Raw genomic sequence first — 26,993 nt, forward strand, 5'->3', positions numbered from 1 at the left:
CAAACATGTTTCACAACTGTCCCAGGATGTGTCTCGTCAGTTATTTCAAGTTCAAATAGAAAATTATCAACGCTGCACGGTTTTATAGCCCTATATGAGTTTTCGTTCTCTCTCTCATGATGTGAACGCAAGCGAGCCAGAGAGCGAGCTAGCTAGAGGGCGCGATGTCAGATTTAAGTCATTAAGATAGGGAGCCTGTCTGTGTGTCTTCTCCATTGAAATCACACTTTTGGGTTTGTCAGTGTGATATTTTTTACTTTTTAAGCCGACAATCGAATTATGGAGCCTGAACCCACCTTAGAAACTGTCGTACAAGCTGTCCAGTCACTCTATCATAGCCCGGATCCATCAGCGAAGGAAAAAGCGTCTAATTGGCTTGGTGATTTCCAGCGATCGGTGAGTGTATCGACGTTGCCCATGTCCGCCTCAAGGTTCCGAACATCTCAAAATGACGGCCCATGACATACAGCGTTAAAATACAAAATTACATAGAATTCATTGAGAGAATGACTGATATTGTACTAGGATCTTGTTTGCTCCATCCATAGACGCCTTAAACATACAAGTTTTGTCCACATGCAATGTTACAGTACAAATGGTTCACGTACACGTAATTTCAAACATGGACGCTTGCCCACGTCGTGTCATGTCAGGCCTCAGATTTTACCGGCTCGTGTTTCTCCCATATCTTTCGCATAACTCCATTTTCTGTCGCAGTTGCAGAATAAGGTTGACCATTGAACATACAACGATGTGTTCGGTATCAAACCCCTTCTTAAAACTCAATGATGATGATAATTATTGGGAATACAGAATCTTCGGACCGTTCCTATCTACCGGTAACCCAAGCAAGCCTGTTTTCCACGAATACAAAAATGGCGAAAATGGCGATGACCATCCAATATTATGCTTTCGATATAATGTTGCATGTTTTATGTAGTTCGAGATCACAGTTGTGATACTTCGACTCGTATGTATCTGAATGTATTATTATGGGACTAAGAGGGACTTGAAATTGAACTTAAAATTCAAATTTGAGGTCAGAGAGACAAATTGTAAGGTTGATATGCCAATCCCTGTGAATGGGAAATGATTATTACTTTTTGTTTCTATCCCACCATATTCTCTTGGATGGTCTTATTTTAGACTTCTTTGCAGTCTCCATACGAGGAAATAATGGGTGGGGCCACTGGCTGGGGGGGGGGGGGGGGTGTCTATACTTATATGAACAATATAAATGATTGTTATCATGTCATTCTGGCCATATTTGTATTATTACAAAGCTATGTTAGCATTGGATTTCCATGCTATGTACATGTATGTACATTTTGTACAACACACTGGTCTTTTCCACTGTGGTTCCTCTGTTTTATATGTGACAGAGTCTATAGTGTTCTGGTCTCCTCCACTGTGGTTCATTTCTTAGACAAAATGGGGGACTACACTAAGATTTGGTTTGATAAGATCATCTGCAGGAGTCTGGAAGGTCCAGTCATTGGTCTGCTCATGTAACCACTTGTCACCCCAGTAGTTGGGGAGCTATGTAACCACTTGTTATCCCAGTGGTTTGGAAGCTATGGAACCACTTGTTTTCCCAGTGGTTGGGGAGCTATGTAACCATGTGTTACCCCAGTAGTTTGGGAGCTGTATAATCATATTACCCCAGTGGTTGGGGAGCTATGTAACCATGTGTTACCACAGTAGTTGGGGAGCTGTATAATCATATTACCCCAGTAGTGGGGGAGCTATGTAACCACGTGTTACCACAGTAGTTGGGGAGACATTACACAAGTGGAACAACAACTGGATGGAAAGTTGTTCTTTTGGGTAAAAATATGTAATCATAACAGAACCCCATGGAGCACAAGTGCCAGTGTGGGTACTCAGGGATATTTGTACTCATGCTTGCAGCATTTCCTGTGGCACTTTCACTCGCTACGCTCATGAAAGTATTGCCTCATAGATCACTGCAAGCACTCGTGCAGTACACCACACTTGCACTCGTGCATCATGGGGTTCTGTCATATTCTGCTCTTGAAAAAAAAACCGCTAGATCATTTCAATAAGATGCATGACACTTCAAACGTAGGTTTTATAGTTGGTCCATCATTCTTTATTCGTAGATTGTCTTATTTTCAATGTATACATCTCAATACACATGACCAATGAAAGTTAAGGCCAGTGTCTTTCTCTCACTCCGTAATATTAGCACCTGTAAGAAAGTCAGGACTCTAAAACTCAATCTTTACTTATGGATTTTTCCATCAGATTTTCGATTAGTTTTCGTAGGTAAGCTGAAATTATTTCAAAGTAAATGTCCATAGACATGTAGAATTATATACAAAAGACTAAAAGTTTGTGTACAACTACACAAATGCATTGTGTCTGTCCAATATCACATGGTATGCAAGACTTACTATACTTTACTATTGAGGACTCCAAAATCTCACAATGGTGGCAGTGGCTAGAAACTTTGCGATGTACGATATCCAACTATTAACTAAAATGTTGTCAGAGTAAAATTGAACATAAAACTTAATAAAAGTAATGTGTTCAAGTGTGCCCTCTATTGATAGCCAAATTTTGTTGTTGTGACTCTTGTGAGTCAAAATGAGAAAAATGGGATTTGGAAACTGGAAAACTTGTGAGTCACCACATAGTAAGGGATATGGGAACACCAAATGTTGTGCATCACTAGAAATTGTGCATCAGTGGCACATCACATTGGCTTGGAGGGCACACTGGTCACCACATAGTAAGAGATATGGGAACACCAAATGTTGTGCATGACGAGAAATTGTGTGTCAGTGGCACATCACATTGACTTGGAGGGCACACTGGTCACCACATAGTAAGAGATATGGGAACACCAAATGTTGTGCATCACTAGAAATTGTGTGTCAGTGGCACATCAAATTGGCGTGGAGGGCACACTGAATTCAGACACAACACTTTATCAAAATGTATAGAAGTATGGTATACTCTTTTGATGGTATTATGAAGAATTCTACAGTAGTACTCGGACCACTAAGTCTGAGAGTAGTAGAAAGTGGACTACATACAGCATCATGTTTTGCCCTGTAATTTACACCATAAAAGCAGATATTGTATTATAGATGTATAGCATCAGTTCACACTTCATCTGTATACAGTATAGAGTATTTGTCATTATTGTAATTGTCATCTACATTGTTATTTTTACAAAGATTTTGTTTATAGTTCATTGTCTTGAAAGTCAATCAGTATACATGTATGGACAGAAAACTTAGGTGGCAATGATTATTTACAGTAAAATCTAAAGTCTACTGGTTTGTCTTATGCATATTATCTCAGACCACTAGAAGTTCTGTGGTCTGAGATATTATGTTCACACACACCCTATGGATGTATCTCCCCTTCATTTGTACATCCATGGTCACCCCCACCCACACCCTATGGATGTATCTCCCCTAATTACATTTGTACATCCATGGTCACCCCCACCCCTACACAAACAATCATGGAAGAAGATATTGTGATCAAATAGATCATACATGTATGTATAATACAGAAAGAAGGTAAATTTGTGTGGTCTGGGCAAAAATAAAAATAGCTGGTCCTGGACTTGGGACCACTGGATTTTCTCACCCCTGATTTGCATATAGTTCTTCTATTGTTTCCAAGTTCTATTGTACTTGTATATTGTCTTAGTTATCACATACATCCATAGACATTTGCAACTGCTGTGATTTTGTGATTTGCATATGCTTAGATGTTATTCCCCAATATTTTACTATGTTCAGCCAAGGAAAATAAGAGTGACCTAAGGGGGCTTTGTCATCACTAGCCGAGTAGTGACAAACCCTTAGGTCACAAGTATTTTCGGGCTGAATGAAGAAAAATATTGTACCATAACATATTTATTATACCAGTGCCAGTAATATCAACGGAAAATCGGGGAAAGTAATGACAATTTTGAACGATTTGATATTTTGAGCATAGCAGAACAAGTGTCGTAGACATGTGTTGTTGTGATGTACAACAACCAGGGTATAAATTCCATATTTTTTGTTCCGACTTGACGTGTACATACATGATAAACTATCTGTGGCCAGTGTTTCTGCTAAGGTGTGGAAACCCTAGTCACAGAAGAGGGAAATCCGATAAAATTTACAAAACTTTCCATACCATTTACCATCATTTGGGTGAGGAACCCTAGTAAAATACATCATGGGGAATGCAGGTAGATTTGACCAACCTAAGACGGCACAAGCTGAGTTTATAAGCATTTACTCAAGTGGAAATATTTATAAAGAGTTTCGAGTGAACTATTCTAGTATAATGTCAATGTTGATGCATACTTTCTGTAACATTACAATTTGTGTTATGGCATTGTAACAACTGTTGACTGTACAGTACTACGGTAGAGTGTTCTTGTACATTTTTTGATACGTATAATAAATTACGTCATTAGATCATTTATAAGTTATATCCTAATACCAGGTTTGAGTTCAGTCAATTGAAAGTGATGGTTAAGTATACATTAGTAAGTAGAATACTGTGAGTACCTTTTAGAAACATTTTTTTTACCTTGCAGAAAAAAATTACACCGTAAGGCTAAAAACATATAAAAAAAACTCAGCTTTTGCCCCTGTAACAAAACATTATGCAGTTTATCTGTATAAATACTAATCTGGATACTAATGGTAGTCTCAAGTCATCCATAAACCCATCTAGTCAAGAAAATATGGTAGCTTGCTAAGTGTGTTTGCTGGACTGCAGTACTCTTCATTTCTCACCATGATGTTGTCTTCTTTTTGTGTCATTTTAGGTCCATGCTTGGCAGATAGCAGACCAACTCCTTAGATTAAATCAAAATGTTGAGAGTAGTTATTTTGCAGCCCAAACCATGAGAACAAAGGTATGTTCATAGTATATATATATACTACTGTAAACCTGGACATTTTTGCTTATGATTTATTTTTGCTAATTTCACTAGAAAACAAAAATGCACACATATTTAGGAGCGAAAACATATTTCCGTACATGAACACAATGTACCAGTCTGGTTATTAGTGAAAATTAGTGTTTGAGAACTAACTGAAGACTGTAAAATTGCAAAATTTTCTGGTGGTGAAAAAATCTAGGTTTACAGTAAATTATTCCTCCATATTTCTCTTCATTCAGTCTAAGAAAACACAACTGACCTAAGGGGCCTTGTCACTACGAGTCACCAGACTACATGTAGGTCACTTGTATTTTTCAACTGAATGGATAGACTCAGAAATGTACCAGTACATGTATATACTAACCACTAATTGGTTTAATTAGTGTTAATAACATGTGCAAACAAACATTTTAATTATCCCCTTGGGTACATGTGTTTTAGTTTTGTCTTTTTATTCATGTGTACTCAGTCAGAGTAGTTTAAAATTCAGGCAATGAAATATTTAAAGCCCACATTTTCAATCCCAGGTTCTCACATCAGTGTTATGTTATCAGTGGAACCATGAGGACAGACTGATGAGTGCTGGCTGATAGCATGGCATGAATGTCTGTATCTTACACTGACTACCATGAGGATTACATGAGATTTTTCTTTTTCTGGATCAACTTTTTTAAACAACTGTTTTTTTCACACCTGGATTTTAATCCTAATCCGAACTTGACCTTCAATGTTTATGTTGATATCGACTGTGGTAGATAAGGACAGAATACAAATGAAAACTAATACAAGTAGTTGTCACATTCTGGCTCACTGAGTCTTTGAAGCCTGCTGTAGATTTTAAATTTTTGCATGTATAGTGTTTTTTGCCAAGGTTGGGGAACCCCAGTAACAGAAAGGGAGAATGGCAGTGTTCCTGCATTGAGTCTGTGGTAATGTTATTTGGGAACCCAGGTAAAATGACATGGGCCCAGAGAGAGGCAGAGACAGAGATACATGTATAATTGACATTTGACATGCAAGGGTTCTTGATGTCCAATAACAATGGCCCTAGAGTTGCTTAACTATTGTTTCTTTGTGATTCGCCCAAGACAGTGGAGGTTGTAGAGTAGGGTATTCAGAATTTGCATAAATATAGGGGGAGTATCATCTATTGTATTGATGGTCAATAACTCCTTGAGTGGAAAGTTATTACTTGTGCTCTGTACTGGCCTGGATTTCACCCTTGATTGATTATGATATTGGGTTCATTGTGGGTGACACAAATTAATACTTGTCCCTATTTCTGTGGTCTGCGGTCAAGCCCTAGTCTGGGGTGATTACAGGAGATTTCACCTTACCTTGCAAATACTATACTGTAAAACAATGTATCAAGATCAGTGAGACTGATCACAAGGTTTCATGTGAGATAAACACAATAAAGATAACACACAAACATCCCTTACACAGTGTCTGCTCTGTAGACACAATAAAGATAACACACAAACATCCCTTACACAGTGTCTGCTCTGTAGACACAATAAAGATAACACAAACATCCCTTACATAGTGTCTGCTCTGTAGACACAATAAAGATAACACACAAACATCCCTTACACAGTGTCTGCTCTGTAGACACAATAAAGATAACACAAACATCCCTTACATAGTGTCTGCTCTGTAGACACAATAAAGATAACACACAATTGCATCATTGTGTCTACAGAGCAGACTGTGTAAAGGATGTTTGTGTTATCTTTATTGTGTCTACAGAGCAGACAGTGTGTAAGGGATGTTTGTGTGTTATCTTTATTGTGGCTACAGAGTAGACACTGTGTAAGGGATGTTTGTGTGTTATCTTTATTGTGTCTACAGAGCATGCAGACACTGTGTAAGGGATGTTTGTGTGTTATCTTTATTGTGTCTACAGAGCAGACTGTGTAAAGGATGTTTGTGTGTTATCTTTATTGTGTCTACAGAGCACACACTGTGTAAGGGATGTTTGTGTGTTATCTTTATTGTGTCTACAGAGCAGACACTGTGTAAGGGATGTTTGTATGTTATCTTTATTGTGTCTACAGAGCACACACTGTGTAAGGGATGTTTGTATGTTATCTTTATTGTGTCTACAGAGCAAACACTGTGTAAGGGATGTTTGTGTGTTATCTTTATTGTGCCATCTCAAAGTGAAACCTGGTGATCAGTTTCACTGATATTGATGCATCGTTTTATAGCATTTGCAAGCTGAGATGACATATCCCATAAATTTGCTATGCTGTAAGCATAGAGTCTAAAGACCGTACATGAAAGGGTCTATGCTGTAAGTAAGAAGATTGTCATTCAACAGGAACTACTGAATAAAGCTGGTTTTTTCCAGGCACTCCAGTTTCCTCCTGCACCAATTAGGGGTCGCCCTCACTGGACTCCTTGGCAGACAAGTATTTATTTGATATGCGAACAACTCTCTGCATATTTTAATCCATGGCACGTGATTTTATTCAGAGTCTGTATGCATTGCATAAATTATGAATAGTTTCACTGACCCTTTTTTTTTTTTTGCAGTATATGATTTTAGATAAATTGACACTTTTTTCAGTATTTTATTTCATATTCAACATAGATTCCATGAATGTTGACTAGATTTACAGACTTTTTTTGCAATATTTGATTTCAGATTTAGTCTGCACTGCATAAATCTTTAATAGATTCACAGACATTTTTTGTAATGTTTTATTTCAGATTCAGTATGCATTCCATGAATTGCCGGCAGACTCACACACTTCCCTCCGAGATTCACTAATTAATCACATAGAGTTATTATCAGCTGATATATCACCTGTCATTATGACTCAGTTGTGTCTAGCATTGTCTGATCTAGCCCTTCAAATGGTGCTGTGGAAGAACGCATCTAAAGACATGATGCAAAGGTAAGTTTCAGGTCAACATGTTTATAAAGGTCAAAGGTGAGGTTAGGGTCAAAATGTGTGACGGTCACAGGTGAGTTTGTTATTAAATAAAAAATGAGTTTAGGGTCAAACCGCGTAGAGGGCAAAGGCATCATGGCAATCATCGCCAAGGAAAACTGTTATATATATTCACTTTATTCCTCCAATAACTCCAGAATGGAATCTCTTACCATTATCCATTCAACAATCAAAGACAAAAGACAGTTTCAAACCTGCCCTCTCCAGCATTGATATCACCGATCTCATAGATTGCGCTCACCTGAACATGGATGGGATCGTTCCACTTTCCATTGATAGTTGGCGCTCTTCCCAAGTACATGTACTGTGTAATTAGATTCACTCGCTGTCAGCCATCTTGTCATTCCACTTCAGCGGGCCAGTTGGCAAGTTGGATTGTAATTTGTATAGTAATGCTATACAGCAATTTTTAAACAGAGGCAGATGATGCAATTTGGATCATTACAGCTCTGATAATCCTTTTTGGATGTCTACACAGTATAGAAGTAGAAGAATGTACATTTATGATCAAATTGACAAATTCGAAATACGTAGATACCATTTAGACTATGATTTGCAGCTCCACAGGGATTGAGCACACTGAAAGAACATTTTAGGGACGATCACACAATGTCACATACATGTAAGCTCAATAAACAAACTTTATCGATGTAGGCCAAAACTCTCTGCCTTAAAAGAATGTACACAAGTGTAACATTGACACATTTATATGTGATGTTTCCATGATGAAAATTCTAGCAGTCACACCACTACAATTGATACAATGTGAAAACATATAGTAAATGCATTAGAATATTAGCAGAAACCCAGCACTGTATATCACATTTTAGCAGTAAATTTTGATGAACTTATCAACATCTCAATAGTAAATACAGAACCTGTTATCGTCGAAGGTATGAAAGTTTTCAAAATTTGGTTAGTAGTATGAAAATGAAGTTGAGCAATCACATTGAACATGTCCTCCTCCCCAAAACGAACAAAGTTCATTTATTGAGCTTTTCGTGCGATTGTCTCTTATAGAGTCTTAGAAGAACTGTTTTCAAAGGACTGACAGAATGAGACTATTAAGTTTTACGCAGAGAAGGGACACCGGTTCCAAGCCACTTTTTTAAAAACGGAAATTACTTTTGATTTTTTCAGGTTTGGGAATGATCCAAAATACCTCCCCTTCCTGTTAGAAGTTTTAACTGTAATGCCAGAAGAAGTCAATAGTCGTACTCTCCGACTTGGAGCCAATCGACGTCAAGAACTCACACAAGACTTCAGTCAATCCGTCACTATGATGATTTCTTTACTGGTAAGTGTACACACCATGTTTTCAAGTCTTACTGCACCAACTATAAAGGAAAAGAACATGACTTCTTTACAGAGTGTAACTTTTTATGTATGTTTGTGTGTGTGTGTGTGTGTGTGTGTGTGTGTGTGTGTGTGTGTGTGTGTGTGTGTGTGTATGTATGTATGCATGTGTGTATGTATGTATGTATGTATGTATGTATGTATGTATGTATGTATGTATGTATGTCTCTGTATGCATGTATGCATGTATGTATGTCTCTGTATGCATGTATGCATGTATGTATGTACGTATGTATGTACGTACGTATGTATGTATGTATGTATGTATGTATGTATGTATGTATGCATGCATGCATACACGCTTGTATGCATACACGCATGCATGTATGTACGTATGTACGTACGTATGTATGTATGTATGTATGTATTATGCAATTACTCACTAGGTGAAATAGTAGTAGTAGTATGAAATAATTAAATTATTCACTTACCTAGGTGGTACTATTAGTATTTGTATGATGAATATATTGTTTGTTTTTTTACAGTCAAATTGTCTTGAAAAAACTACAGAAACTCGTTTGTTAACAAAAGTCTTCAAGTGTCTGGCCAGTTGGTTCAACCTAGGAGTGATACCAGCTGATCTAATTGTCCAGTCTAAAGTTATTATGGCCCCATTTCAAGTATTGGTAAGTGTAACTAAAGTTATTATGGCCCCATTTCAAGTATTGGTAAGTGTAACTAAAGTTATTATGGCCCCATTTCAAGTATTGGTAAGTGTAACTAAAGTTATTATGGCCCCATTTCAAGTATTGGTAAGTGTAACTAAAATTATAATGGCCCCATTTCAAGTATTGGTAAGTGTAACTAAAGTTATTATGGCCCCATTTCAAATATTGGTAAGTTATACCAGATAGATTTGGAAACAATTAGAAATAAGTTGTAAGTTACAAATGTGTTTTTTATAGTGTAACTATAATGGTGCTTTATTGATTTTGTTGACAGCTTAATAGAGAGACAACATCAGGGTTACATGAAGCAGCTACAGATTGTATTTGTTCAGCTCTTTATGTAGCAGAGGTGAGTACATTATAACATGGATGGTCAGACACAGACAGACTGGTGGACAGACTGTACTGATGGACTGACTGATGGCCAGTCAGACACAGACAGACTGGTGGACAGACTGTACTGATGGACTGACTGATGGCCAGTCAGACACAGACAGACTGGTGGACAGACTGTACTGATGGACTGACTGATGGCCAGTCAGACACAGACAGACTGGTGGACAGACTGTACTGATGGACTGACTGATGGCCAGTCAGACACAGACAGACTGGTGGACAGACTGTACTGATGGCCAGTGAGACAGACAGACAGACAGACAGACAGACAGACAGACAGACAGACAGACAGAAAGACAGTCAAAGAGACAGACAAAGACAGACAGATTGACAGACTGACTGACAGACAGACAGACTGACAGACAGACACACACATAAATACAGACACAGACAGACTTACAGACTGATGGACAGACAGACAGACAGACAGACTGATGGTGAGACACAGATAGACATTGACAGACTGGTTGACAGACTGATGACCAGTCAGAGAGGCAGACAGACTGACTGATTGTCACACAGACTTGTGTACAGACTGATGGACAGACCGACAGACACAGACATGCTAAAGACCTCTCACTCTGCTTCAGCAATACAGTAAAGCTCAGTGTTATTGTATAGTGCAGACAAAATTTCACTGCAAAATTCAACCTTTGACAGAACACTGGTACTAATATATTTATATCTAAATGATAATGTACAGGATCTTAGCAGACATTTCCAACTAGCACAGGCTTTGTACCAAGGTGTTTTATTGTTACCTGAACCATATCACATGTCAGTAGCTGAAGAAGATATCGACAAGTAAGGATTTTAGTTATTAACCCATGAATGTAGTTTGTGTGTAATTATAGTGTATGGTTGAGTGACTCTCTACACCCAGTAACCCTTAGAATGCCATGACTCTCTACACCCAGTAACCCTTAGAGTACCATTACTCTCTACACCCAGTAACCCTTAGAATGCCATGACTCTCTACACCCAGTAACCCTTAGAATACCATTACTCTCTACACCCAGTAACCCTTAGAATACCATGACTCTCTACACCCAGTAACCCTTAGAATGCCATGACTCTCTACACCCAGTAACCCTTAGAATACCATTACTCTCTACACCCAGTAACCCTTAGAATACCATTACTCTCTACACCCAGTAACCCTTAGAATGTCATGACTCTCTACACCCAGTAACCCTTAGAATGTCATGACTCTCTACACCCAGTAACCCTTAGAATGTCATGACTCTCTACACCCAGTAACCCATAGAATACCATGACTCTCTACACCCAGTAACCCTTAGAATGTCATTACTCTCTACACCCAGTAACCCTTAGAATGCCATGACTCTCTACACCCAGTAACCCTTAGAATGCCATGACTCTCTACACCCAGTAACCCTTAGAATGTCATGACCCTCTACACCCAGTAACCCTTAGAATGCCATGACTCTCTACACCCAGTAACCCTTAGAATGCCATGACTCTCTACACCCAGTAACCCTTAGAATGCCATGAGTCTCTACACCCAGTAACCCTTAGAATGCCATGACTCTCTACACCCAGTAACCCTTAGAATACCATGACTCTCTACACCCAGTAACCCTTAGAATGCCATGACTCTCTACACCCAGTAACCCTTAGAATGCCATGACTCTCTACACCCAGTAACCCTTAGAATGCCATGACTCTCTACACCCAGTAACCCTTAGAATGCCATGACTCTCTACACCCAGTAACCCTTAGAATGCCATGACTCTCTACACCCAGTAACCCTTAGAATGCCATGACTCTCTACACCCAGTAACCCTTAGAATGCCATTACTCTCTACACCCAGTAACCCTTAGAATGCCATGACTCTCTACACCCAGTAACCCATAGAATACCATTACTCTCTACACCCAGTAACCCTTAGAATGCCATGACTCTCTACACCCAGTAACCCTTAGAATGCCATGTACATGTACTGTATTAACTTGAAAAGATGTGTTATTGTACTTATAATAACAAACTTTTCAGACGCATTCTAGCTTTGTGCAATTTATTGAGTTACAAACAAAGACTTGGTTGATGCTTTTTCACGTCTTTTTTTCAAGTAGGAAAACATAGCAGAGTTGTTTTATGAATAAAAAATCCACCAATTTGCCATCCATATGGCTTTTTTTGAAAAAAACAGTTCATGATCAATACATATGCATTTTCAAACTGTGCCTAGACTATCGAATTTTTTACTATTGGATATACAGCAATCATCAAATTTGAGCACTTTAAAGAACAAACTGAATGCCATCAAATGTGATCACTTTCAGGGACAAACTGAATGCCATCAAATTTGAGCACTTTCAGGGACAAACTGAATGCCATCAAATTTGAGCACTTTCAGGGACAAACTGAATGCCATCAAATTTGAGCACTTTCAGGGACAAACTGAATGCCATCAAATTTGAGCACTTTCAGGGACAAACTGAATGCCATCAAATTTAAGCACTTTCAAGAACAAACTGAATGCCATCAAATTTGAGCACTTTCAAGAACAAACTGAATGCCATCAAATTTAAGCACTTTCAAGAACAAACTGAATGCCATCAAATTTAAGCACTTTCAAGAACAAACTGAATGCCATCAAATTTAAGCACTTTCAAGAACAAACTGAATGCCATCAAATTTGGGCACTTTCAAGAACAAACTGAATGCCATCAAATTTGAGCACTGCCAAGAACAAACTGAATGCCTTGTTGATGGCATTGAACATGACCATGGTTCTAGCGTCTAGCACGTTACAAATTATTTTGGATGAGATTATTAGATTACCATTAATTTTGAGATGATTGAGATATTCGTTTCTTACTATTGCCACTATGTTAATTTCTGTGTATAATTCATATCTTTTTAGGTCAATCAATTTTTGCAGAATATTTACAGAATTAGCCGAATCTTTCCTTGAAGTCATGATAAAAATGCCGGGACAAGTATGTATGAATATTTTTCAATCCAAAACTCAAAGCACAGATACAGCTTGTATTCACTTATGCTAATTAGGCCCCATTTACACGATACCGTTGTCAAATGAAAATAGTTGCGTTTGCACCTACGGTTTGCACGGAGACGCCAGAAACAGACATGAAAACGCAGCAATTTGAAAATGCTGTTGAAAGTGGATCGTTTTCAAAACAATTCATTTTCAATAAAAAACCAGGTTGTGTAAACGACCGAAAATGGAACAATTCGAAAATGCACAAATTTGACGTCAGGAATGACTCATTAATTACATACGCACATGCTTAAACACTTTTGTTATGGTTGTGTCTGTGTGACAACATCGTTTACGATTTGTTCCATCTTCAATGTTTTCGTGTAAACAGTTGAAAATGTTTATCGGCCTATCGTGTAAACTTTCACGAAAGCACAAGTATGCAATTAGCATGCATGTATATTTTTTTGGATATATTCTGATAAGAATATACATGTATATAATATATATCATTATTATGAATACATATAATAATTGTATTTCATCGTTCCATGTATGTAAGCAATCATACTTTTTGTCTTGCTTTATTTGTTCATATATGTATTTTGGGCCGATGGCCTCTAAATGCGAAATAAATTTTTCATTCATTCATTCATTCATTCATTCAGTCAGTCATTGATATATATATATATATATATATATATATATATATATATATATATATATATATATATATATGTATATATATATATATATATATATATATATATATATATATATATATATATATATATATATATATATATATATATATATATATATATATATATATATATATATATATATATATATATATATATATATATATATATATATATATATATATATATATATATATATATAACTCGGTGAGTATCAATCTGCTATAAGACAGTGCTCTATACCGCAGTGGCAGAGCGTAATAGTTTTGGTAGTACTGGAACTCTTTCTTGGGTGTAACTCGGAGTTTCACGCATATTGCGATCATCAGACATATATATATATATATATATATATATATATATATATGTGTGTTTTTTATTGTATAAACAAACACAACAGAACTACAGCACAAACAATCATTCATTTAAATATATATTCTGATAAAGTTATGTCCTCACATATATTGTGTGATATCTGACAGAATGTTTCTATTTTATATCCAGGGTTTAGGTAGCCTAGCATCGTTAGATCTGTTGCTAACGTGTGTAGGGCATCACCAGTATGAGGTCGCCGAAATCACTTTCAACTTCTGGTATCGACTCTCAGAGCAGCTTTATAAAGATGACAACATGGAAAATAATGAAATGTTTAGACCGTACATTCAAAGGTTGATAACGGCATTATGTATACATTGTCAGATGGACCCTGATCATGTAAGTATAACCTTGAGATAGACAATGCCTTAGTATGTAGTTTAGATCATATATTTAACAGTTAATAACGGCTTTTAGATTGTCTGTCTGTCTGTCTCTGTCATTCACTCGCTCAGATTTACGATTTCAATAACCACTTCAGGGATCATTTATATGAAAAGTCATAGACATAAAATTTAGTAAAACAAATAACTGAAACTGAAATGCCTGTCTGTCTGTCTGTCTGTCTGTCTGTCTGTCTGTCTGTCACTGTGTCTGTCACTGTGTCTGTCACTGTCTGTCTGTCTGTCACTCACTCAGATTCATGATTTCAATAATCACTACAGGAATGATACACACATACTAGTAACTCAAAGAAAGATAGCTTCTGAGGTGGAATGATAGCTCAAAAATTATATGCTTAATTATGAATTTACATAACATAGCATTAATCTAATTGTACCTTGTTTTGACAGGAGGGGATTCCAGATGAAAAAGATGATTTTGGTGATTTTAGATTGCGAGTTTCAGAGTTAATTAAAGATGTGGTCTTCTTAGTCGGATCATCCACATGTTTTCAACAGGTAAATATAAACACAGGTTTATAAATACAACCAATGAAAAAACACCTGTGTGTTTTCTTTCTTGTGGTAAGCAGGAGTGAGGCAAGTTTCATGCAAAGGCACACAGTGTAATTAGTATCAACATGTTGTCAAAGTTTATACACCACAGGAGTGAAAAATCACAAAAATTGGCGTTAGGCCCTTTTGACACAAACCCCATCATATTTGGAAATTCCTTTACAATACACGTACTTGGTCTGTAATCTTTGTAAATTGTCCTATCTCCTCAGGAAAAACATTCTTTGATTCTAACATTGGAATTAACCCCCCCCCCCCCCCCCCCCCCCCCCCCATATACTTTCTAATTTCTTGGTTTGAATGCTTTTGTAACAATCATGATCCTTCAGGTTTTTCAGTCATTGGCAGTACAAGGAGCTGGTGCATCATGGGATATTACAGAGGCTGCACTATTCGTAATGTGTGCTGTTGCAAAGAACATATTACCGTAAGTAAAGTCAAGACAAATACAAACAAACACACGTAAATGCTACAGAGATCCATTCAGGTTTGGGACTACGTGACAGGGCTATGTTGCATGCTCTATATCACGTTGCTGTGGAACTGTCAAGGCTTTCCCAGTCAGTCCACAGGCTATCCCAGAGTCACCCAGGCCCGGCATACATAGCACCTTTATGGTTGAACAATGAATATTCATGAGGGATGTTTTACTTGAAAGGGAATAAGCACTTTTAAGTCATGAATATTTATATTGTTCTGTAATTGTAGGTGATGTAAAATCATGAAATGACTCTCCAGAACCTATAGTGTATGAAAATGTCTCTATTTCCTGGAGTGGTGTTAAGACTAGATGTGTTTTTCATTGACCAGACTTTAATAAAAATGATTGATGAGTTACGACTACTTTAAATAAATGACTACATGTTTCCTTTGTTAATTCTGTCAGGAATGAAGGTGAAGTGGTTCCTCATGTGGTACAAGCTATTATCAATTTACCAAAAGATGCTCACATTGCAGTCCGTTATACCAGTACACATTTGATTGGACAATTAGGAGAGTGGATTGAAACACATACAGAATATTTAGGTGTGTGAATAGTTATAGGCATAGTGTATTCTGTCTTGTCTGTCTGTTTGTCTGTCTGTCTGTCTGTCTGTCTGTCTTCCTACTTGCCTGTCTGTCTGTCTGTCTGTCTGTCTGTCTGTCTGTAAGTATGTATGTATGTATGTATGTCTGCCCCAGTCTGTGTCTGTCTGCCAGCCTGCCTGCCTGTCTGTCTGTCAGTCTATCTGTGTCTCTCTGTCTGTCTGTCAGTCTATCTGTGTCTGTCTGTCTGTCTGTCTGTCTGTCTGTCTGTCTGTCTGTCTGTCTGTCTGTCTGTCAGTCTGTCAGTCTATCTGTGTCTGTCTGTCTGTCTGTCTGTCTGTCTGTCTGTTTGTCTGTCAGTCAGTCTGTCTGTCTGTGTCTGGATGTTTTGTGTGTAAATGATTCAAAGTGAAAAACCACAGGACTGGTTATCTTGATATTTGGTGAGGATATTATTCTGGATGTCTAGTTGGGAAATTGTTCAAATCAAAATGATTGAACATTTCACGGAAATAGGTATGGAGTTCCACGTTTTAAAATAACTTTGTATTTTTTCTTTATATTTCTAGATCCAATTCTTCATTTCCTAATGGCAGGACTACAGCATGCAGATTTAGCATCAGCAGCAGCTCATTCTATTCAGAGTATCTGTGATGTGCTTAGAAATCACATGAAAGACCACTTTGATGGATTATTACAAATTACCAGGGCAATAGATTCATTTAACCTTTCCCATGATGCAGCAATAGGTCTTATAAAAGGTATGTCGCATGCTTAATAACCTTTCCCATGATGCATCTGTGATGTGCTTAGAAATCACATGAAAGACCACTTTGATGGATTATTACAAATTACCAGGGCAATAGATTCATTTAACCTTTCCCATGATGCAGCAATAGGTCTTATAAAAGGTATGTCGCATGCTTAATAACCTTTCCCATGATGCATCTGTGATGTGCTTAGAAATCACATGAAAGACCACTTTGATGGATTATTACAAATTACCAGAGCAATAGGTTCATTTAATGTTTCCCATGATGCAGCAGTGGGTCTTATAAAAGTTATGTCGCATACTTAATAACCTTTCCCATGATGCAGCAATAGGTCTTATAAAACTCATGTCGCATGTTTAGTAATAACAAGATGTCTTATAAAAGGTATATCACATGGTTAGTAACATTTCCCATGATGCAGCAATGAAGTCATCTTGTATCTGTCTTTCTTTGTTTGACTAGGTGCTGCAATAATCTTAACACAACAACCAATAGACAAGGTGACAGATGGAGTGAGACAACTAGTAACAGTACAGTTGCATCACCTCAGCCAAGTAAGTAGCCATGTGTAGTTATATCACAGAACCCCATCATGCAGAAGTGCAGGTGTGACATAGTCAGGATATTGTGTCAGAGTGTTTGCTGTGTTCATTTTTCTTTTGCAATTTACAGAGTTACAAACAAGGACTTGGCACAGTGATTTTTCAAGTAGGAAGCCATGATAAAATAGTTTTACAAGGCCTAGTAAAAAGAAATTATGTGGTTCCAATTATGCTCAATGTTAGAAGAGGTAGATTAGGTAGATTTTTTTATGTCATTTACTGTAAACCTGCATATTTTCACGACTAGAAAATTTTGCGATTTTACAGTCTTCATGTAGTTCACAAAGATTAATTTTCACTAATAACCATACTGGTACATTGCATTATGCAGAAATATATATTTTCGCTACTACTTACTTTCGCGTTTTTGGTTTGTAGCGAAATTAGCGAAAATAAATCTTACGTGAACATTTCCAGGTTTACAGTATTTTATTTGTTTTCATGTGTGAGTGTCTAGTTTAGGTTTTCCATTGTTTTCCAAATGGTCTCTGTGTTATTTATTTCTTCCTTCCAATCAGATGTACAGCCATTACAGATTGGAGGAACAGTTTTATTTTGTGATGTCAGTTTCGGCACCAACTATTTCTTGCGAGACTTCACACGATTTTTGCGATTTTATCATTTTTTTCTCAAATATGAAAAGAAAAGTTTAGGGTCGGCAGTGAAAAGCTAGGTGGAGTCAGGTAACTTGAACCAAACAATTTTTTGTTAGGCCCAAGTTAAAAATCCAAAGTAAATCTTTGGATTGGATAAAATGTTGTCTTTTACTTTATTTCTACAGCTTGTGAAAGGTGATGGTCCTAAAGACAGTAAAGACCCTACAGTATGGTTAGATAGACTATCAGCAGTCTTCAGGTAAATTAATATTTTAATTTTTCAGTCTGCGATCAATTTATCTTTTTTTTTTAGTTTTAAATTTAACATTTTTAAAAAAAAAAAATAAAAAAAAAAATAATTAATTTATTTTGATCAATTTATCTACACAGTGGACTGGTTTTCTGTCTGTTGTATCTATGGAATGTAATTAATTGGTAATGGCCAGTTTGTGCTGCTGTTTTTGATGACATGTTTACCTAAACGTGACCATAGTTGTAAAAACTTTATTGTAAGAAAGTGTCCACCAAAGAGCCCGTCTTGTTGGGAATTTAAAAAAAAATTACGTCGTCGCACCATTTTAGACAAATTGTCCTGATCAGAAACACTTTTTTTTTGACCTAATGGTAGAATTTACCCTTGCCATTGTTTTGATTTAATTAGGTATGCAAACCCAACCATCAATAATGGTCAAATTCACCCATGTCAGCCTGTATTATTGGAATCGTGGCCTGTTTTATCCGAAGTAATGTCAAAATACCAAGCAGATGAACGAATCATAGAAAGGTGTTGTCGATGTCTTCGATTTGCACTTAGAAGTATTGGTAAAGGTGCTGCTGTTATGTTGCAACCCTTAGTTTCACAGGTTAGTATTTATACAACAAATATTGCCACCTTGGTCAGTCTTAGTTTGTACAAACCAGTATTGTCACCATTAGAAAGCTTGATCAGTCTTAATTTGTACAAACTAGTATTGTCACCATTAGATACCATGGTCAGTCTTAGTAGTGTATTTTCCAGCTGAGTGAAGAAAAATATTAGGGAATAATATTTATTATACAATTGTCAATAATATTTTTTAAAATCCGGGAAAGTAATGACAATTTTAAGTGTTTTGACTCATATTTCAAACACAGGAAAACCAATGACGCAGACACACGTTGTAACATAAACACATTGTCATGATGTAGAACAACCAGAGTATATATATTTCATATTTTTTGTTGAACCTGGTTCGTGCATAGTATAAAGACCAAAGTCTAGACCAAATAGACTTACAACATGCACAACTTTGAGTTTCATTTCTTGTAGGTTGTTATCTGATTATTTGGTTTCTTTACATTACAGATGGTGGTCATTTATCAAGCGCATCATCATTCATGCTTTTTATATCTTGGTAGTATTTTAGTTGATGAGTTTGGCAAAGAATCAGGTTGTGTGCAAGGTTTGATAGATATGCTTCAGGTAGGTATTATGAAATATTACCCTCCAATATGTAGTTATGAAATATTACTCTCCAGTAGGTTTCCTGGCCTTATTTGGGCACTAGTAGTCATCAAATTATCCCTCATGCTGTTATGTAGCAATTATTGCCAAAGGCAGAAAGCCCAGGTAAATAGTTGCGATATAACAGCGTGAGGGGTACTAGTGCCCGAATAAGGCCAGGCAATAATTGTTTTATAACACAGCACATTCCCAGGCATGTATACTTTCCATCGTGAAAGCAAATCACCAGTAGGACTGCCATACTAAATGAATAGTGCCCTAGGGAAAATAGAACATGAATAGTACCCCATTCAATGAGAACAAACAGTCATGAACAAAATTAAGTTGATACATACCTTTTTCGATGACTGAAGTTACAGCTCATTTCATGTTAATGTACACTGGCTCTGTTTGATACAACCATGCTGAAACCAATAAGAAACTGTACATGCTACACCAAAAGAACAAGATCACAATTTCTTGCTACATTTTGTCTAAAATGAAACAAACTATTAAAACATAATGTGACTAGTCACAGACATGCAGGTACCAATGTTGTGATGTCTGCAATGTGGCACTTTAGTTCATTTCATTTACACAAAATAATGCAAGAAGCTATTCATACAATTTTGCTATCTAAGTGTAGCTTGTGCAGTTTCTTATTTGTTTCTGCGTGGTTGTATGTAACAGAGGTGATGAACGGTAACTTGAGAAGTTATCTCTGTTTTCTAGGTTCTTAATATATTTGTCAATGTCTTATTTCATGTGCAAGCTTGTTAATATTTTGACTGTGTTTTTATTTTTGCAGTAATTTCTTTTCTTTCTCCATCCATTTTACCTTCCATTCCCTCTTCCTTTATTTCCATGCTGCTTTTCTTCTTATTCTTCCTGCCATGCTCTTCCTCAGTCTATCCTACCACCATTCCATATTTCCTCTAACTCCAAGCACAGTTATTGATACACGTATCTCTTCTGGTTTTCCTACAGGCGTTTTGTGGTCCAACATTTGAACTTTTACATCAGAATGGATTTAGAAATCACCCTGACACTGTGGATGATTTATTTAGGCTAGCAGCAAGGTACAGACAGCTAACTTTATGTATATAGCCTGCCTCTTCAACATTAATATATATGTATCAGAGATGACCTACACTGGTGCATGCGCATATGAGTGGGATTTTCACTACAGTGCAATACCGAAAACATTATTGCATACCTGCATGCAAATGATGTGCAAATGAGGACGCGATAGTTTGCTACACATGAAATCGTGTGATCACGCTGTATGATTTTTATTGAAATTTGCCGTTTCAGATAAACATATGTAATAATAACAGAACCCCATGCCACGTGAGTTCCAGTGTGGTGTACTCGGGAGTATTTGCCCTTAATCGTGTTCACAATGTTTTCTGCTGCTCTTTCACTTGCTGCACTCATGAAAGTACGGGCACAGAGAACACGTCACGCACTTGTGCAAATACCCCGAGTACACCACACTTGCACTCTTGCATCATGTGGTTCTGTCATATTAGTTCTGAACAGAATTTAAATAATTTACCTAGTATATATATTTCATTTAAATCTCTTGTTATTGTTTTGAGTGGGCTTTTTATTTTCTTAAATGTACCTAAGTGGGCTTTTTATTTTCTTAAATGTACCTAAGTGGGCTTTTTATTTTCTTAAATGTACCTAAGTGGGCTTTTTATTTTCTTAAATGTACCCAAGTGGGCTTTCATAAAAAATTGTACCCAAGTGGGCTTGTATGGGAAATGTAGCGAAGTGTGCTTTTTATGGAAAAATGTACCAAGGTTTGTTTATAAAGACTAAAATATGGATGTATACTTCTGTCTTACAGGTTTTTACAAAGATGTGCAGTTCCCTTTTTACAAAGTCAAGTAATATCTCCATTAATACAATGTGCATTAGCTGGGGTGACATTGGATCACCGGGACGCCAATGCATCTGTTATGAAGTTCTTTAGAGATTTAGTTTACACCGCCACAGGAAATGAGGTAAGTAGTCAATCTTCTTGCAAATGTGTTTCCTCTCTTTTTGTGCCAGGGATTGCTCCGAACAATGATTACAGCAGAAATATCGAAGGATTGCTGAAAGACTGTGCACATTTGATGTTCCCCAAGAACAGTTTTAAGATAGATAAGAAACAGGCTTCCCACAGCCCAGCCGTTACAAATACAAACAACACCACACTCCAGTGTTCTCCACGAGGGGTTTTTGAGGGGCGCACCGCCCCTCTGTTTTCATGGACCGCCCCTCTGTTTACAGAACCGCCCCTCTGTTTGCGTTCAGCGCCCCTTTGTTTTGGTGTGAACGTCTTCAAGAGATTCTATTCAATGCCGTTAATGAAGGAAGTGAACAGCGACACTGCGTCTATCATCATTTATGAACTTATTTATCGCCTTGATTATAACAATGGTAGCCGAAACAAAAACAGTAAATGTAGTACCGTCGTAAAGTAGAAGACGGTACGTTGGTAGTTTCTATGGCCGGGTATATCAAGCCGGTAATTTCCAAGCCTTCCCGTATACGTAATACAGTACGCATACGATGTACGATGTCACGGCAATTTTCGTATTGTATCGATAAATACGAACAAAATCCTAAAATTTATACATGTTCTTTAGAAATAACTACTCCGGTACGGTTCCATGGTAAAATTTATGTCCTAAATGATCACGTTTGGATGTGAATCGCGATCGTAGTACCACGAGGTAGCTCCGATGTGGCAGCCATGTTTGTTACTGTACATTTGCACTGAACGTATTCGGTTATTCTTGGCCCAAATTCGTCACATTAAAAATGTACGTATTTCCGGCAAATTTGGATGAAAAATCATTTTCCATTCATGAAAATTAAAAGGATATCAAATTTTAGAGAAATAAAGGAAAATGAATTGTTTTCAATTAATTTTTATGAATGACATGCACATTTACAAGGTGAAACCAACAACTCAAAACTAAGTGATAGCTAGCCTAGAGGTGCATACATGTACATCAACAATGCCATGTGTTGTCACTCCTGTGTGTAAAACATGCTTGCCAACATTACTATAACATCGTTTGTGCAACTGTCAACCTCCTTCCTGAAATTTTTACATTGTGAATTATGTGAAAGGTTTGGAAATTGGTGATTACAATACATTTCAGTACATTTTAGTTTGCTGAATGAATAAAATAGGAGTTTTTGATTTTGGAAACTTTTTTCACTTCCTAATATTATGATCTGGAAATATGCTAATGATATGCAAATAAATATGCAAATTAGGGCGCCCCTGTATTTTTCAAAATTGTGGAGAACCCTGCACTCCTGCTGACAAGCAGGTACTGTATGTGTACACACATGTCACCACGGGGAACCATGCTCAAATTCGTGCTAGTTTCAATTTGTATATGTCAAAATCTGAACCTGCAATGTGCTGACATTAAATAGCCTCTTTGTTCCAAGGAGGTTGTGTGTGTCTGTGTATGAGGTGGGGTGGGATGGTGTTGTTTATATTTGTAATGAGTGGTCTGTGGGAAGCCTGTTTCTTATCTATCTAAATTGTTCTTGGGATCATAAAATGTGTATGATACGCACAGTCTTTTGGCAAACCTTCAATATTTCTGCTGTATGTTGAACAAAGACACAGACACAACAGTACAAAAACACTATGACTGTAACAAAATGGCATGTGTCAGTAATGCATCAGATTGCCATAGAGGGCGCACTTGTATGCTCCAAGAGTTTAAAGCACGTTTATGACTATGTAACAAAATAGTAGTTAGGCTAAATCAGTATATCAAGTGCTGTAAAAGAGATAAAGAAGGTGTTGAATTCCTGTGTTCACCAACATTTCCTACTAACAGAAATATCTTTACATTTAATTTACAGCACAGAGATGACTATGAAGTCAGGAAGTCCTTAGTACATGTTATTTTCAATCAACACGGAGAACAACTAATGAACAATCTGATGATTGCTGTTGTTTTTCATTTACCTGTCTACATGGTACCAGAAATAGGTGATGTCATCTATGAACTCATGCTGTTTGATAGGCCGGTAAGTAATCATGTGACAGTCATGTGTTTGATAGGCCGCTATGTTTTAAGTGACAGTCATCTTTGATAGGCCAATACAAATCATGTGACAGTTATGTAATCATTTGAGAAATAAGTGATGTCATCTATGAACTGATGTGGTTTGATAGGCCAGTATATCATGTGACAGTCATGTGATCATTGGAGAGGGAGGTGCATGATCATGTACACTCTGATGCTTTACTCTACAACCAATTATGATATTCTATAGTAACATGATATATTATATTTTACTTACAGAGTGTTTGTAGATGGTTAGAAGTAGCACTCAAGGCACTACCTACAGAAACAAGACCAGGGGCTGTCAATGCAACACATAAACAACTTACAGAATTTCATAAGAAGGTCACAAGGTGAGAATTTCAAAGAAAATATATCAAAATTTCAGTAGAGCTGTAGTCAGATCTGTCTGTCTGTCTGTCTGTCTGTCTGTCTGTCTGTCTGTCTGTCTCTCTCTGTCTGTCTGTCGTCTGTCTATGTGTCTGTCTGTCTGTCTGTCTGTCAGTCTCTGTCTGTCAGGCTTTCTGTCTATCTATCTAATCTGTGTGTGTGTGTGTGTGTGTGTGTGTGTGTGTGTGTGGCTGGCTGTCTGTCCATGACAACAATGAGTAGCTGGTGATTTTGGTAATAAATTTGGTATATGTGGACGTGTGGATGTCTTGGGAATGTGTGTGTTGTTACAAGAAGTTGATATTTATACATGGTATATACAATTTTGGACAAAACATAATCGGACTGAGGCTTGTTTGTTACTTGTACTGAAAAGCCGCTACTATTCCTTATATTTAATTATTCAAGATTATGATGTCAAGGTGCTAACGACAACCACAAGGGTGGCCAGCTCTGCCTTTATACAATGTACAGAAGCAATGTTGGTGAGATTTTGTGGCACCAAATAGTACAGTGTAGCAATGTTAGTAAGATTTCTGTCCAGTCAGAGAACTTTTTGTATCAGGTTTTATGATTTTCATTGTAAATTAGGGCCACTTTGACTGACTATACCACTGACAACCTGATTGATGGATTGTATTGTTTTATTGTATTACAGTGCAGAGGAACAGAATTCAGTATCACATGCACTGAGGGACTTTGCAAGACTCTTTAGATGAGGAACACTTGAAGAATTGCAATTTTACCACCCACAGTTTTTTGTAAATGACTGCTGTAGCATTGTTATAATCTCCCCGATAAACCAAGTTGGTAAAGGAAGTCCTGAAATAAACTGTTCAAAGTGACAAACAAAAAAACGTCACAGAGATGTTCCTGTCACCACTCCTGCTTTGCAAAATGTAATCAACCTCATTAATAGGTGAACATAGGATTGTGCCAAATAGACTCAAAGTTAGGGGGGGTTGGAGTGGGAGGGAGGGTCACCTTCAATTCTGTCTTTAAGAGTGATTTACATCAATGGTTGTAATATGTACAAAATTTTCTGAATGCTAAAAGGTCAAAGTTTATTTCAGGTCAAAGGTCATGGCTTCATGTAAATCAGCTCTTTAATATTCAGTATCACCATTTTGATTAAAATTCTTTGTATGTCAATAATAATGACGACCATAATATTTGCAGGTCAAAGGTCAAATGAGATGTTTCTTCTGTTTCTATGCCAACTTTGACCGATGTCAAAATTTGTTACTTTTCACCACCTCACCCTTTGAGTAAGAATTAGATTGTGTACAAAATAGTAGTGTAAGAGAGAGTGTGATGGATGGAGAACAGGGTTTGCTGCATTTAAAAATTATGTACTGATGTATCTGTTATTTCCAAGACAAACCGAAGACTGGACAAAATACAGAATTTAGAAAAAATTTAGATCTGCAAATCAGAATTAGAAATGTGACAAACGGTAGACTTGTAGATTATTCGGGTTATCTTCGTATTTACAGCTGTAAATACAGTTATACATGCAGGTCAGTTATAGAGCTGCAAACATAAATCAGGGGGTGTCACTGTAAACACCGATTGCTTGTAGTGCTACAGGCATATACATCAGGGTGTCAATGCTAAACACCAATTGGTTGTAGAGCTGCAAGTATGAATCAGGGGGTGCCCCTGTAAACACTGATTGGCTGTAGAGCTGCAAATATAAATCAGGGGGTGCCACGCTAAACACTTATTGATTGTAGAGCTACAAGCACAAATCAGGGGGTGCCACTCTAAACACTGATTGTGGTCACCCTAAAAACTAAATGGTTGTGGAGCTACAAATACAAGTCAGGGGGTGCCACTCTAAACATAGATATGTTATAGAGCTTCCAATCCAAATCTGGGGGGCACTAATCTAAACATAGATAGATCGTAAAGCTGCAAATACAGAGTTAGCTGTAAAGACAAATGGAGAGTCTCACAAGAAATACAACACGGGGGGGGGGGCTTCTGCACTAAATGCTGATAAGTTGCACAGGTACAAATACAGAACTTGTGTACAGCTGTAAACACAAATGCAAATCAGGGGGTACCACTCTAAACTCAGATATGTTGTAGAGTCCCAAATACACAGTTGACTTCTAAAGCAGATCAGGATTACAGCTGAGAACACACAAAATCAGGGGGTACCACTCTTAACATAGATAGGTAACAGGACTATAGCTACATGTAACCACGTATGAGTTTAAAGAACCACAATAAAAATCATGGGGTGTAGTTCCAATACAGATTATCGTATGTAACCACAGATATGTCAAAAAGCCACAATAAAATCAGGGGGTGTCATTCTAATACAGACTAGAGTATGCAACCACACATAAGTCAGAAAGCTGCGATAAAAATCAGGGGGTGTTGTTCTAATACAGACTAGAGTATGTAACCACAGATAAGTCAGAAAGCCGCGATAAAAATCATGGGGTGTCGTTCTAATACAGACTAGAGTATGTAACCACACATAAGTCAGAAAGCCGCGATAAAAATCAGGGGGTGTCATTCTAATACAGACTAGAGTATGTAACCACACATAAGTCAGAAGGCCGCGATAAAAATCAGGGGGTGTCGTTCTAATACAGACTAGAGTATGTAACCACAGATAAGTCAGAAAGCCGCGATAAAAATCAGGGGGTGTTGTTCTAATACAGACTAGAGTATGTAACCACAGATAAGTCAGAAAGCCGCGAT

At 37.2% G+C, this 26,993-nt stretch overlaps 1 protein-coding gene across 1 annotated transcript; it reads left to right on the forward strand.

Moving 5' to 3' along the window:
- The first annotated feature begins 229 nt into the window (after positions 1-229).
- On the forward strand, positions 230-25,216 carry LOC144452631 (transportin-3-like). Its single transcript, XM_078143757.1, has 22 exons — positions 230-396; positions 4,811-4,900; positions 7,643-7,830; positions 9,028-9,184; positions 9,729-9,869; positions 10,186-10,260; positions 11,011-11,111; positions 13,199-13,274; positions 14,482-14,691; positions 15,147-15,254; positions 15,641-15,738; positions 16,198-16,337; positions 16,907-17,098; positions 17,573-17,664; positions 18,494-18,567; positions 18,970-19,171; positions 19,654-19,770; positions 20,779-20,870; positions 21,647-21,803; positions 23,680-23,847; positions 24,126-24,238; positions 24,934-25,216. The coding sequence occupies exons 1-22, from the start codon at positions 280-282 to the stop codon at positions 24,992-24,994; spliced, it is 2,769 nt and encodes a 922-aa protein (XP_077999883.1). The 5' UTR covers positions 230-279; the 3' UTR covers positions 24,995-25,216.
- The last annotated feature ends 1,777 nt before the right edge of the window (positions 25,217-26,993 follow it).

The sequence above is a fragment of the Glandiceps talaboti genome, chromosome 23 (genome assembly GCF_964340395.1).
Source record: "Glandiceps talaboti chromosome 23, keGlaTala1.1, whole genome shotgun sequence".
NCBI lineage: Eukaryota > Metazoa > Hemichordata > Enteropneusta > Spengelidae > Glandiceps > Glandiceps talaboti.